Genomic DNA, 16176 nt, shown 5'->3' with positions numbered 1-16176 from the left:
AGGTTGCGTGCATGTGGGAATGAATGTGTATGCATGTGTGCATGCCACATACGGTAATTAATTTCACATGTCCAAATTCCTGCAACTAAGAGTAAAGAAACTTTAGAGCTGGCATGAAAACAAACCAAATATTTTGAAATAAATACCTAATATAACATTAATTTATCCCTAGAAAGAAAGTTTAAATCTTGAACCAGAAAAAAAGGATGGGTTTGGAAATTTGTCACCTTTTACATATTTTATTTTCAAATATAAATGAGTATATAGTCTAGATTAAACTTTGTAATTTCTTAACTTTTATACTTTAAAAATATAATTTTTACCCTTCCAACAATGAAACAGTTTTTATTACATAAATCTGAAAGTGCTTTAGCTGAAGAATTTATCTTTCTAGTTAAGGATCTGATCATGCCCCTTTTCCTTGATTAATTAATTATTTAGGGAAAAATCAAGGAAAGAAATCTCTTTTAATAAAATAAGAAATGTAGATAAAAACCAACGTGCTTCAATTTGTATTTTGAACTTCAAATCTTCTGAACTGTCAATGTTTTTTCAGATTTTAAAAGTCATTAAACATCTAGTTATAAATGAAAAATATGACAAAACTATATCAAATTTCAGTAATTTGAACGCAATGATTTTTGTCACTTTGAAAAACATTCTCACAGGCACAAAAATGAAGGTTTAACCAAACCTCCACAGGAGGGCACTATAGTGTGACTCTGGTCTAAATTGCAACTACAGCAACCCATTCTGTTATTTTCTGGCCCTTGATTAAACATCTAAAATAGTGAGTTCTTCTCCTGAATTAAAAAATTCTGTTTTCAAAATTCAAAGTACGTAGATTTCACATGTACTAAATATTTTTTATTTGGTAAAAAGGTCATCTTGGTAATTTACTCTATTTCGTGGCATGCATTCAACATAAAATCTTATCTCAAAATACAGCAAAATTTGTACGATCCATAGTCTAGATGAAGCAAAATCTAAATAGTTTAAAATTATGTAATATTTTAACAAAGAGCAGGAGTATTTTAGAACCATCTTGTTAAACAATCAAAACCTAAAGATATCACAACTGAAATGCAATTATTATGTATAAGTGGTATGTATTTATAAATAGTATATGTAAATGTTATATATAAATATTACTTGTAATGGTATATCTAGATAACTAGACAGTAGATAGGTAAATCAGTCTTAGTGAATATAGAAATATAATAAAAACATATATACCAAATCATTTCCAAATTAGTTCACCTTGTCCCAATAAGGTTCTGAAACATTTACCATAATGATAAAGATGGAGATTTGGTCCAAATTAAGATTTTAAAATGTCTGTGGTCCTAAATTTCAATTTCATTGGTGGATTTTCAAGTTGTTCCTCAAGAGATAAAATATTGAGATATTTTATTGGAGTTAAAACAATATAAAAGTAATTGTAATCTTTTCAGGTGCCATGTGTCTTTCTGGGCCTTGCCTTATTTTTTTGAGGACTAACAGAATGCTGTACAAGTCCAAGAAAACTGTATTAAATAGACAGTTTCATTAACTTTGAAGAGTAAAAAGAACAGCAGTTACAGATATAGTTACACCGTTCTATAACTTTACATAACAAATCTGTTTCCATTAAGAAAATTACTCATTTAATTACAGTTTTGCCAAAAAATGACATTTAGGTAAATTCTAATAATGGAGGAGAGAACTGGTAGAAAGTTAAAATGATGAAAATTCTGCTATATTAACAGGGCTTAACTTTGTGGTGGTACATATGCCTCTTTACAGTCTAATATTGATAGCTTTAATATTATGGAATTTATAGTTAAATCAAAATAATGTAATCACTGTACAAATCTGACAGCTCTTTCCCAATTCTGCATTCTACATTGATGGCATCATATTTTCATACAAAGGCAAAGCTCTTGCTTAAAACAGAGGTGGTCTCTAAATTTTTGATGGTTTGCACCTGGGTTAAATAATTAAATTTGTTGATAATTAAAATACCAGTTCATCACTCCCTGGGGATTTAGGACAAGATGGTTCTAATTTAAATATCTTTTCATTTAGCTCATTCTTACAGATTCTTTATCCAATAAAGAATTCAAAATGTAGATTTAAAAGTATAAAAATAACTAAGACTTGGAAAATCTGCTTGCATATAATAAAAATTACTTTAAAATATTATTTTTATGTAAAATTGGCAAATTATATAGTCAGATACTTAAATAATAGAATAATACATAATCAAACTTTTCTTTTTTGGGGGTATTTTTCTGAAGTTGGAAACGGGGAGGCAGTCTGACAGACTCCTGCATGCACCCGACCAGGATCCACCTGGCATGCCCACCAGGGGGCGATGCTCCAACCATCTGGGGCGTCGCTCTGCTGCAACCAGAGCCATTCTAGCGCCTGAGGCAGAGGCCATGGAGCCATCCTCAGCGCCCGGGCCAACTTTGCTCCAATGGAGCCTTGGCTGCGGGAGGGGAAGAGAGAGACAGAGAGGAAGGAGAGGGAGAGGGGTGGAGAAGCAGATGGGTGCCTCTCCTGTGTGCCCTGGCCAGGAATCAAACCCGGGACTCCTGCACGCCAGGCTGATGCTCTACCACTGAGCCAACCGGCCAGGGCCTGTTTTTAAATATGAAATCAAGCTAACCAGACATTCGATTTACTGAATTTTTTGTTTTTTAGAACTTCTATATTTAAAATATTTTCTCAGCTTTATTGGGGTATACTACTTTTTTAAATGAGAGGAGAGGAGATAGTGAGACACACTCCCACATACACCCCATACAGTATTCACCTGGAAACCCCTGTCTGGGGCTGATGTTCATGTAAGAAGAGCTATTTTTAGTGCCTGAGGCTGATGGGCTCAGACCAACTGAACTATTCTTAGCATCCAGAGCCAATGCTCAAATCAACTGAGTCACTAGCTATGGGAGGGGATGAGAGAGAGAAGGGTTATGGAGGAGAAAGAAGCCGATAGTTGCTTCTCTTGTGTGCCCTGACAGGGAATAGAACTCAAGACATCTCAGGCTGATGCTCTATTCACTGAGCCAACTGGCCAGGGCTGAGGTATATTTTACATATAAAAAACTGCATATATTTAATGTACACATTATAATGAGTTTAGACATATGCACACACCCATTACACCATCACTGCAATTAAGGTAATAAACATATTCACCACCTCCAAAAGATTTTGTATTCCACCTTTCCTTTATTAATTTATTTTTGTGGTAATAACAATTTGAGATCCACCCTCTTAAGTTTTTTAGTGCATAACACCATACTGTTAACAGCCACTATACAGCAGATCTTTAGTACTTAATCATCTTGCATATCTGAAATTTTATACCCAGTGAACAACTTCATACCCTGGCAACTATCATTCTATTGTTGCGTTGACTATTTTATATACCCCATATAAGTGGAATCATACAGTATTTGTCTTTCTATGACTGGCTTATTTCACTTAGCATAATATCTTCTAGATTTATCCATATGTTGTAAATGGTAGGATTTCCTTTCTTTTTAAAGACTGAACAATATTCCATTATATGTATCTACCACATTTTCTTTATACAGTCATTTGTTGATGGACATTTAGATTGTTTCCTTATCTTTTCTATTCTGAATAATGCTCATTGAACTTGTAAGCACATATATCTCTTCAAGATCCAGATTTCAATTCTTTTGGTTATATATCCAGAAGTGGGATTGCTGGATCACACAGAGTCTATTTTTAATTTTTTTTGAGGAAATTTCTTACTATTGTCTATTATAGCTGCATCATTTAACATTCCCACCAACAGTGTACAAGAGTTCCAATTTCTCCACATCCTCACCACCTTTTTCTTTTTTTTTTCTTTTTCTTTTTCTGAAGTTGGAATTGGGGAGGCAGTCAGACTCCTGCATGAGCCTGACTGGGATCCACCCGGCATGCCCACCAGGGGGAGATGCTCTGCCCATCCGGGGCATTGCTCTGCTGCAATCGGAGCCATTCTAGCACCTGAGGCAGAGGCCACAGAGCCATCCTCAGCACCCGGGCAAACTTTGCTCCAATGGAGACTTGGCTGCAGGAGGGGAAGAGAGAGACAGAGAGGAAGGAGAGGGAGAGGGGTGGAGAAGCAGATGGGCGCTTCTCCTGTGTGCCCTGGCCAAGAATCGAACCTGAGACTCCCGCACGCCAGGCCGATTCTCTACCACTGAGCCAACCAGCCAGGGCCACCAACACCTTTTTCTTTCCTTCTTTCTTCTTCTTCCTCTTCCTCCTCCTCCTCTTCTTCTACTTCTTCTTCTTAATAACTATTGTAAAAGGTGTGAGATGACATCTTACAGTTGCTTTGACTTGCACTTCTCTTTTGAGTAGTGTTGTTGAGCACCTTTTATATATTTGTTATTCATTTCTATTATGCAGGGTTATGTAACAAGATCCAACAGAAAAAGGATCCAGAAAATGTGGAAGCAGCTTCTCCTAAAGGCCCAAATGAACACTGACAGCATCCCTAATGATTCAGACCATAAAATTTAAAAAGAATTTTGGGCAAAATCATTTTCCTGTTGTTTGTTTTACTATTTTATTTTGAAATAACTTCAAAGTTACATACATTATAAAAATAATAAAGTTCCTGTATAACCATTGAAATGAAATTGCAGACTAATGCTGTATTTCTTTAGACTTCAACATGCATTGAAGTACAATGACAGTAACCACAGAATGGCTATTAAAATTAACTTTGACGTAATATTGCCATATAATCTCCAGACTCCAATAGACTTTTTCTAATTATCCTATATTGTTTATAGGCTCAGGATATAATCCAGAAACTTTTTATTTAAATGTTTCTTTAGTCTCTTTCAATTTATAGAAATTCCTCAGGTTTTCTTATTTTCTTTGACCTTGTCATTTTTGAAGAGCCTAGAACTGTGAATTTGTAGAATATTTCTCTTTTGGAGTTTATCTGATGTCCCTTATGATTTTGCTTATTTATTTATTTATTTATTTATTCACTTTTTCTTCTTTTCCAAGTGAAAGGGGGGAGATAGACAGACCCCCGCATGCGCCCCAACCGAGATCCACCTGGCACCCCTGTCTGGACCATCTCAGCAGACAAAATAAGAATAAAATTTACATTTCATTTTATGATTATGGTTATCTGTTTATCTACCTATCTATCATCTATCATCTTCTATTGCTCGGGGGAACAAAAATTTTTGTTGCATCCACAAAAACACTTGTTCTTACCTAATTTGAGTGTGCTGATCTCAAATCTGACATTAGTTTTTCTCTGTATGCTACATTTTTTTTTGCAATTCATTTTTTTGCAAAGATTTTAGGTTTTTATCTTATTGTAAAATTTTCAACATTTAGTTTAACATAATGAAGTAGAATGTCTTCTTGGGCATCATCTTTGTGAAAATGTAATTTACATAATGCAACAAATACACTAATACACTAGAAGATATGATTACATCAGAATTTGTCTACAATTTCAAAATAGAACATATTAAAACACTTATTTTAATCATAAAATTTGTGAAAAACTTATTTAAATTCTATTCAGGAAAAATTTTGTTTGTAGCTCTTGCATTTGTGTACTTGTTGAGGACAATCTCGTTTGATGCTCCAGCAGTACTCTGCTTATCACTAACAGCTCCAAGATTTTCAGGAAACTTAACAAGGTGACTATTCAGGAAGTGAATTTTAACGCTCATGTTACATCCAATGTCACTGAAAGCCAACAGCATCCTTTGAATCAGAAGTTCATAGTTTTCTGCTTTTTTGTTGCCAAGGAAGTTCTTTGTAACTGCCATAAAAGACTGTCATGCTGCTTCCTCCTCCTTATTCATCTTCCTGGCAAATTCTTCATCACGTATGAGGGTTCAAATTTGAGGTCCATCGAGTACACCTGCTTTTATCTTCTCGAAAGACAAAGCAGGAAAAGCAGAAATAATATGTTGAAAGCATTCACTTTCTCTATTCAAAGCCTAAACAAACTGTTTCATTAAACCAAGTTTGATGTAAAGTGGGGAAAAAATGATCCCGTCTCGATTTTAACTACAGGTTCATTCACAATATTTTGCATCCCTACTTCCAGAGCTTCAGGTTTCTGCCACTCCTTCTGTGTCCAGTGTTTCTCCTGAGCTCGGCTGTCCCACAAACACAGAAAGCAAGGCTACTTTGTGAAACCTCTCTATTGTCCTAGCAGGAAATTTACCATTTTAAGATTCACACAAATGATCCAATTATGCTCCTCATACTTCAGAAAGTTGAGGACAATTTTTATGTCTTTATAATCTTCTTGCAGATTAGTTGAATAACCAATTGGAATTGCTGCACAAACATTACCGTTGTGTAGGAGAACACATTTCAGACTGTTTAGAGCTGTCAAGAAATAGCTACCATTCTGTTGGAGTGTAAGTGGTAACAACTAGCTGGCTGAGAAGGCTACTGATATGACAGTAAACAAAGTGTTTGTCTTTGGAAAAATGCCCACAAAAATTTGTTCACGCTTCCTGAAATGGGATACTTTAGCTGACCAGTGAAGTATATTCTTTTCTTGAAGCCTGGAGGCTAATAACTTAGTTGCTTTCTTTGATAGGCTCAAATCTCTTACTAAGTCATTCAATTTGGTTTGGCTAAACTGCTGAGGGGTTAATGACTGCTTGGCATCAGAAGAAGACCCTTCAGATTCTACAACCATTTCCTCATGCATCTTATCAAAATACACTTGATCACCATGTTCACTTTCTTCATTCTTAAAGAAATAAAACCATTGAAAACTGGAACCAGGAGTGTCTCAGAGTGAGGGATAGGTCGTATTGCTGAAGGAATATTAGGATATGCGATCATACGCCATTTTTTCTTGCCAATGCCCTTTGGATGGATCAGACAGAAATAACAGTCACTGCTGTGGTCCTTAGGTTCAAGCCAAAACATGGGAATACCAAAAGGCATTCCTTTGCATTTTCCTTTTGTCCAATCATGAAGCATTTCCTCACAATCATGACACAGAATATGAGGAGCCCAATGCTTGTCTTGATTACCAAGGGGAACTTGAAAATAGACAATATATGTACGTGTCACAAATGAAGAAATATTGTGCCTTTGATGTTAAAGTGTGTAACAGCCACATATATAACAGAAGGTGTCAGGACTATTCTTACACTTATGCCTACTCGAAGAAGCCATGATTCAATCTTAAAACAAAAGAAGAGGGTGTTTTTATCAGATAATAATTTCTTACATTTAAAAACAACTACAATGATCTAAAAGTAATGTTTGTAAAACATTAATTGCCTTGTGGTTATGTTCAATCCAAGAGTCGTTGCCCTTTAACTCCAATTTAAAACCAAGCATGCCATTAAGTGTAACAAAAAGAAATTAAAATTGCATGAAAACTAGAGCATGCACTGAAAAATGGATTTCAGATTTGGAATCAGCGATGCAGAAATATATAGAAAGAGAAAATGAAAAAAAAATTTATTCCCAGTGTTATTATTAAATCCCATTAGTTCACACTAACTCCAACACCAAGTAGTTTTGTAGTCTTCCCCTTTACCAAATATATAACTCCCTTCTCCTATAGTGACAAAGCTTATTGTTTTTGATATATTTACTTGCTCAGTTCCCCAACCCCAATATATAACCAATTTTCAGAACTGTGCCAGTATAATTCAACCCTAGACATATGATGCTCTGCTGCCCTTATCTGTCTCCATTGCTCCCAGCCAGGCTCCAAAAAGGGTAATGGGAAGAGGATGAAGAAAGGAAGGAAGAAAGGCTTAAGAATCTTGGCCCGGGCCATGTCAGCCCCCTACACTGCCCTAGTTGTGTTAACTAAAAGCTGGACCCTGGATGGATACACTATGTCTCTCAGGCCCCTGAAGGGTATGAGGCAGAAACTTTGATTGGTCAAAATTCTTGAAAACACAAATTCTGAAGTCATCTTTTGGAGTCTATTCAGTATTAATTGAAACAATCAGGTTAGCCATAGAAGCAACATATAAAAGAAACTAATATTGTTATATTTCTTTTCCCTTGTAATCACAAGGGTTCAATATATATTTTTTTTAACTTGGAAGGAAGACAAAAAATGCATAGGTATCTTTCATTTGACTTGAAAAAGGGCTACCTAATGAGTTTTCTTATGAGGCTAGCTTCCTATCAATAGGTTTTTGCTCAGAGATCTGCAATCAGCTGGTAACGTTTGGTGTTGCCTTGTATATACTGACACCAATTGCAATACTATCAGATCTGTATCATATTTCCATATTTCAAGAAAGATATTTTTACTGACAAACATCTAAGAATTGAGATGCCAAGTGTTAAAGGTCCTGAATATAAACATGAATAAAAAATAACTGTATATTAAAAAGAAAAAGAAACAACAATAAAAATAGCAGAATCCCTCCCCAACAACACAAAAGAAGACTTACAGAGCTAAAAGAATCTAAACAAATTGTATAGGAAGATAAAATACCCGTATCTTCAGGTGCATTCAAAAGCATGTTGAAATAGAGGAAAATTAAAAAAAATTTTAGTCCTATGACATTATAGTCTAAAACCACTGAATGTTTGTGAACCACAGATTTTAAGGCTCTAGAAATAAAATTTAAACTGATTCTGAATCAGATGCTAATGTAAACGATGCTTACAGGCATTGATAAAACACTTTGCCTTCCTTCCACTAACATATTCCATAATTATACTCAGATTTAAATAGTTTATATATAGAGATAAATGTGAAACTGAAGAAAAGTATTCATACATTAGCATTCAGAGTAAGTAATTCAAACATCTAATTGTTCCAGCTCAAGGAATATTTAAAAATATTACCAATGAGGTGTTCAAAATTCTTTTGGTTTATTTTTTGAGTCATGCTGATTATTTACTAAATTAGAAAACGTTCTGGATAATCATATATGCACATTACAGAAAACATAGAAAAGGAACAGAATGACAAACAATTATCAGCAAAGCATTTCTGTTTTTCTTTTATTCTAGATACATTGAAAATCATTTTTTTTAGTCAGAGCTGTGCTATTTGAAGACAATTATGGATGAAAACAGACATTTCTAGTTATTTTATTTGAGAGAAATACTGTGTGTAAGGCGCTTGACTGTACAGTCTTTGAACTCCAATGCTCCTTCTGATCCATTTTAATTAGCGTGGAACAGTTTAAGTCTCTTTCTTCAATATTCTGAGAATACCAGTAGAATCTTACTATTGTAAAAATTATTTTGAGATTTACACATTGGCCAATTTAAGTCTTTCCCTTTGTAACTTGTATAGAACCAAATTAAAATGGAGTTACCATGTCAAGAACAAAATGGAGATAATCAAAGCAGGTTCATAAAGGAAATTTAACCTAACATTACAGGAATTTACAGCTCTCTTCTCAGCAATCAAGAGAACAATAGCCAATCCCAGACATCAAGTCTGTTTGCGTCATCTCTGGACTTCCTTGTTTCCATGACTCAGCTACCTTAATACGAATGAAAAAGACCACTAGGTAACCAATCAGCTAAAAAAAAATAACTTCTTTATTTATTCTGTAGTAATCTCTCAACTCTGTGATGTGAGCAACTAGGAACTCATTGTTCCTGTAGCCTTGATTTTCCTGGCTTGTCAGTAAGAAACTTGTAATAAACTCATCTTTCTGCTTTGCTTTATTCAGTATGCAGAGTTTGGTTTTTGACAATAAAATAATTTGAAATTTTAAAATATTTAAGAACTCTAGTTTTAGCTATAAAGATTATGATTTTTGAAATGGTTGCATATGTTCAATTGGTTCAACTCAATAAATATTTACTGAGTATTTCCTTATGTTAAGATCTGCAGGTGAGTCAATTAAATAAGAAATAGTCCAGGCCTGACCTGTGGTGGCGCAGTGGATAAAGCATCAACCTGGAAACGCTGAGGTTGCCGGTTCAAAACCCTGGGCTTGCCTGGTCAAGGCACATATGGGAGTTGATGCTTTCTGCTCCTCCCCCCTTCTCTCTCTCTCTCTCTCTCTCTCTCTCTCTCCCCTCTCTATAATGAATAAATAAAATCTTAAAAAAAAACTCTATAAAAAAAAAGAAATAGTCCAAATTTTAAAAAGACTATAATCTAATAAAAGGTAATAACTTAAAATTTACTCTTTGTCTTTTATTGTTATAATTTATACAAGTGTCATAAATGATGTGGGAGTTCAAAGAAAGTCATCCAATTCTGGGCAATTATACATGACTCCATAAAAAATAGTATTTTCTAATTATTATGAAAGAGTAACATATCTTCTATCATTGTATTTCCTCACCAATGAAAATGATTTTATTTTTGCTTTTTTGATCATAAAAATAAACAGAATCATTGCAAAAGAGGTTAATCAATAAAATAGCAAAAAAATTTTATCAAAATCCCCTAAACCATTATTTAAACATTTTCTCAGATATTTCTCTATGTAATCAAATATTCACTTATAAAGTCATACCTTTATATTGCTACATTTAATATTATATTATATATGTATACATTTATTTAAAAAACAAGACATTAGTATTTTGTAATCTTTCCTTTTCAATGTTGTGTAAAAATGAGCTCATAATTTTTAATGGGTATATAGTCTTAAATTGGATGGATGTGCTAATATGTGCTTAATTAATTTCTTATTGGAGAAGACTATTTCCAAATTTTCACAACTGTAAAAAGTAACACTAGGATAAAAATCCTTACAGACTCATCTCTGCACATGTTGAGTTATCTCCTTGAATAAAGTCTTAAAGTTACAATGGCCAGGTCAAAAGTATGCCTTTCTAAGATATTGATACATTTTAACAAATTACATTCTAGAAAAAAACCAATTTAAATTTCCACAAACAGTGTAGGGGAGTCTCTCACACACAGGTTAACAGGATTGCCAATTTATTTAGTAAAGAGACTGGTATTAAATTATCTTATTTGTATTTCTTTGATTATTAGTGAGCCTAAATATCTTTTTCATACATTTTTTTGGCCATTTTGTATCTTCTGTTATGAAATGCTATTTACGTTGTTTATTTTATTGGTGGGGTAATTTTATTTTTCTTACTCATTTGTGAAATTATTAATCTTTTGTTTAACATACATTAAAAATAATATTTCTGTTTAAAAAACATTTTCAAACTCAATTTTGATACTTCTTTTATTAAAAATATAATATTGGGCCCTGGCCGGTTGGCTCAGCGGTAGAGCGTCGGCCTAGCGTGCGGAGGACCTGGGTTCGATTACTGGCCAGGGCACACTGGAGAAGCGCCCATCTGCTTCTCCACCCCTCCCCCTCTCTTTTCTCTCTGTCTCTCTCTTCCCCTCCCGCAGCCAAGGCTCCATTGGAGCAAAGATGGCCCGGGCGCTGGGGATGGCTCTGTGGCCTCTGCCTCAGGCGCTAGAGTGGCTCTGGTCGCAACATGGCGACGCCCAGGATGGGCAGAGCATCGCCCCCTGGTGGGCAGAGCGTCACCCCTTGGTGGGCGTGCCGGGTGGATCCCGGCGGGCGCATGCGGGAGTCTGTCTGACTGTTTCTCCCTGTTTCCAGCTTCAGAAAAATGCAAAAAAAAAAAAAAAAAAAAAAATATATATATATATATATATATATAATATTGATGTTTTACAATTATCAATCTTTTTTTTTTTCTGAAGCTGGAAACAGGGAGAGACAGTCAGACAGACTCCCGCATGCGCCCCACCGGGATCCACCCCGCACGCCCACCAGGGGCGATGCTCTGCCCCTCTGGGGCGTTGCTCTGCTGTGACCAGAGCCACTGTAGCGCCTGGGGCAGAGGCCAAGGAGCCATCCCCAGCGCCCGGGCCATCTTTGCTCCAATGGAGCCTTGGCTGCGGGATGGGAAGAGAGAGACAGAGAGGAAGGGGGGGGGGGTGGAAAAGCAAATGGGCGCTTCTCCTATGTGCCCTGGCCGGGAATTGAACCCGAGTCCCCCGCACGCCAGGCCGACACTCTACCGCTGAGCCAACCAGCCAGGGCTCAATCTTCTTCTTGATGGTTTAATTGATATACTCAGAAAGTCTGTTCCATACAAAATTATAAACAAAATTAAAAATGAATTCGCTCATATTTTCATTTTGTTCTAGTATGGTTTCACTTTTAACTTTATATATTTATCTGGCATTTTCTTTGATATATTGAGTAAACTGGTAATGAACATTTTTTATTTTTTCCATATTTCAGTCACTGATTTGAATTTCATATATACCATATATTAAGATCCTATATAGGCTCACAACTATTTCTAAACATTTTATTGTACCACATTGATTGGTTAGTCTTTACCAGATCCTATAACATTGCATCTGGTAGGATGTTTCTCTTCATTGTACCATATTTTTATAATTCCAAGTGGAAGAATAATTTTATTATACTCTCTCATCAGTCCACATATTCTACATTGAGGGTATGTTAGTCACAAATTTTAACAGGTTTTGGATGACACTGCATTGGATTTAAACTCTAAGAGTTTACATTTTCAACATTACATATTTCCATCAAAGAAGAGACTATGTCTCTTCAATAAAGTTTACAGTTTGAGTTTTGCATATTATTTTAACTTTTTCATACATAGCTAAAACTTTTCTTACTTTTGTGAATGGAGATTTATTTAATATATTTTCTAATTATATTGTTTAGTATAAGTCATAAAAATGTTAAATTATCAGAGAAACCCTTGTTTTGCCATTATTTTTAATGGGAATGTTTGTAATATTTCATATTTTAGCTTTTACTTTGGGATATGCATGCTTCTATATTGTCAAGATTCTTACTTTTTGAGATAACATTGGTTTGTAACATTAAGTAGTTGTATAACATTATAATTTGATATGTACAGACACCAAAGTCTAGTTTTTATCCATCACCATATATTTGACCCCCTTTACCCATTTTGCCCTTCTCCATGCCCCTTCCTGTCTGGTAGCCATTAAGTGTTTTATTTTATTTTTCACATATGAGTGAAATATAATTTTGCCCTTTTCCTTGTGACTTATTTCACAGACCGTAATATTCTCAAAATCTATCCATGTTGTCAGAAATGGTGATATTTCATCTTTTTTATGGCTGAGTAGTATTCCATTATATATATTTATATATGAAACATTTTTTGTAAAGATTTTGCTTATTGATTTACTAGAGAAGAGAGAGAGAGAAAGAGAGAAAGGGGGTGGGATAGGAGTAGGAAACATCAACTTGTAGTAGTTGCTTCTCGTATGTGCCCTGACCAGCTAAGCCTAGGGTTTCGAACTGCCAACCTCAGCATTCCAGGTTGTCGCTTTATCTACTGCGCCACCACAGGCCAGGCAACGTTTTCTTTATCCATTATTCTATTCCTATTTTAACAAGTTTCTAATAGCAATGTGTGAATATTAAGTTTTATGAAATGCTTTTAAATATTATCAGAAAGATAAATTTTTCTCCTATTCTATTAGGAATGACATGTTAATGGGCCATCTTTGCATTCCTGCAGTAACTACTTAAACATAGTTTGCTATTTTTTAAAAGTATTGTTGACTTTTATTTGCTAATATTATATTTAGGTCATTTGTATCAATATTCATGAGTGAATAACTTCATAGTTTTATCTTTTAGATTACTTTTAATAAGACTTGGAATCATTATTTTGACATGATAAAAAATATAAGCAGCCTTTCTTCTTTCTGTAGTCCTGGAAGTTTAAATTCATGTTAACTATCCCTTGAAAGTTAAGAAATTTTACTTCTAAAGACTTCTGTTTTAGTTTTCTCCCTATAGCTACTGGTTGTATCTATTTTGATTATTTTTTTTCTTCCCTTTCAACCACATTTCTCCATAGTGATATATGGCCATTTCTGCATTTTAATTCATATTTATTTTTATATTAGGGCTTTTCCTTTATGTTTTTAAAATTTAAGCTAGCTAGTATTTTAACTAATATATTCTCTTTTTGAAGAAGGAATTAAATTTATTAATTCTATTGCTTTTCTTTCTAAAAATTTATTAATTTTTGCTTTTATTTTAATGATTTTCTTCTGATTTCTTTACTGCTACTCTTTATATTCTAAACTCTTATAGTTTTGGAAATTAGTGTTTAGATTATTTTTCTAGAAACTTTGGTTTAGATTTACTCTTTGGCTAGAATAAGTCCAGAGTAATTTTAACATTAGCAAGCAGTTTTATTTCTTCATTCATTTGTTTTTCATTCCTAATTTTAATGCATTATTATCAGAAAGTGTATTAATTATATACTACATGAAATATAGAAATTTGTTGAGGCTTTCTTTGGGGACTAAAATATTACAATAAAATTTTTTGATAACTGCTCGAAATAATGTCTTCTCTTTAGACAATATATGATGTTTGTGTGTGTATACTTATCACATGTTAATGCCCACTAGAGGCCATTCATTATGGATGAACTAACCAAGTAGACTAATGACCCTGCCAGTTGACATCAACTAGCTTTTGCCATCAACCTTCTCAGTGTTGACATGATGGGCACATGGCTAGCCATTCTGGCCCTATATGGGATATTTTTATGGATAATTCTCTCACTCCAGAACTCTCTGATGGGTTGACTAAGGTTTTCTAGCTCACTGTCACTATTGTTATCTTATGTCTCTCTCTAATCTTGCTTTATCCCACTTCCCTTCACAGGTATTGATCCATAATAAAAAATTTGCATTTAAACTCTATCTTATCATCTGATTATGGGAAATTCAACTTGTGATTCTGAATTCTATGGAATGCATCAGTCCTAAAACCTTTGCTTCCATTTGGATTTGACTGAAAGGAGTCACTCACAGAATGTAAGAGAGAACGAAGGAAGAAAGAGAAGTCAGTGTTCTGTTGCCCATTCCCTATTGTTTTTTTTTTATTGTTCCGGCCTACACTGTGCTTCTTTATTACTTCAGTTCAATCTTCACAGCTCTTCTTTCATGATTTTATCCCTTATTAGACTCTAGTGACACCCTGCCACTTCCTTTCCCCTTTAGGCTTACGAGTAGTACACTAGTGAGAAAAGGCTAGATTTGCTGCTGTAAAAAATTACTCCCAAATTTCAGGTGACTTACAACTACAGAGGTTATTTATTGTTCATTGGTTGTGGTGCTGCTTCCTAATGTCCAATCTGGGATCCAGGTGATGGACAAGCACAAACAGGCCTTAAAAGTTTCTTCCCATCTATTTCCTGACATTTCAGCTCACATTTTATGGGCTCAGACAGGTAATGGCCAACTCTAACTTCAGTGAGCAGGGAAGTGTAAGTTAGCCTCTTCAGGAAGAAGCAGAAGTGGATAATGCAATCTAACAATGGTATTAATGCCTTTCCTGCTATTGTCTGTATAAGGGTGCTCACTGGCCTATGGATGTTATTATGTTTGTGTAAATATATATTTAAGATTTTTTGAGGATGCTCTCTGTTTCCTGTATTTAGCCTGATAGATACTGTGGCGTTAACTGAGTCTTTTATCACCATTTCCCTTCAACATCATGTATTTTTGTTTCAGTAATTATAATAATTTTTTTTATACTTTGTTATATAGTAATTTGGCCTTAATTTTATGCTCAACTGAATTCAATACTCATCAACCAACTCTCATCCTGTGACTTTGCCATTTGTATAATTTTAATTTGGATGAATCTCTCTATTCTCTCTATACTCTATATTGATAGGATTGTGTGTGTGTGTGTGTGTGCGTGTGTGTGTGTATATATATATATATATATATATATATATATATATATATATATATATATATTTAAATATTACCTGCATTGCTGGGAGATATATTTCCTCAAACTCTGTACATTTGAGATTATTTCATATTGTCTGGACATCTGAATACAATTTGGCTGATTTTGCAATTCAAATCTCTCTTCTACCAAAACTTCACTGACATCGTTTCACAATTTTCTTACATGTAAAGGTGCTAAGGATAATTCTTCAGTTTGTGTTTCCTTCTTTGTTTTTATTTTTCCTTTGTTGGTAACTTATTTTTATTGCTTGAATGGTTTAATGTTGAAGTTCAATAACTTCACTTGCCTATGTGTCAGAGTTTGTCACTTTCTGCCTTTCTCTTCTAGAACAATGACTTTTTTTGTTCTTCAAATCCTGTCTTCCTTCACTTTAGAAACATTATTTCATTATATCTTTGAATGTTATTTT

General features: G+C 34.4%; 1 protein-coding gene across 6 annotated transcripts in view; it reads right to left on the bottom strand.

Annotated features, from left to right (window-relative positions):
- CABCOCO1 (ciliary associated calcium binding coiled-coil 1) overlaps positions 1-16176 on the bottom strand; it is a 131400-nt gene that overhangs the window by 30137 nt on the left and 85087 nt on the right. The window contains exon 6 of one of the 6 annotated variants that reach the window (XM_066243792.1): positions 5841-5921. The exons of the other annotated variants lie outside the window; for them this stretch is intronic. Within the exon in view, the coding sequence (XP_066099889.1) occupies positions 5886-5921 (36 nt within the window). The 3' untranslated portion in view covers positions 5841-5885. Of the gene's footprint in view, positions 1-5840; positions 5922-16176 lie in introns of those variants that run through there. 6 annotated transcript variants of the gene reach the window in all.

This window comes from Saccopteryx bilineata, chromosome 9, assembly GCF_036850765.1.
Source record: "Saccopteryx bilineata isolate mSacBil1 chromosome 9, mSacBil1_pri_phased_curated, whole genome shotgun sequence".
Taxonomy (NCBI): domain Eukaryota; kingdom Metazoa; phylum Chordata; class Mammalia; order Chiroptera; family Emballonuridae; genus Saccopteryx; species Saccopteryx bilineata.
This window is presented reverse-complemented; position numbering and strand designations above follow the sequence as displayed.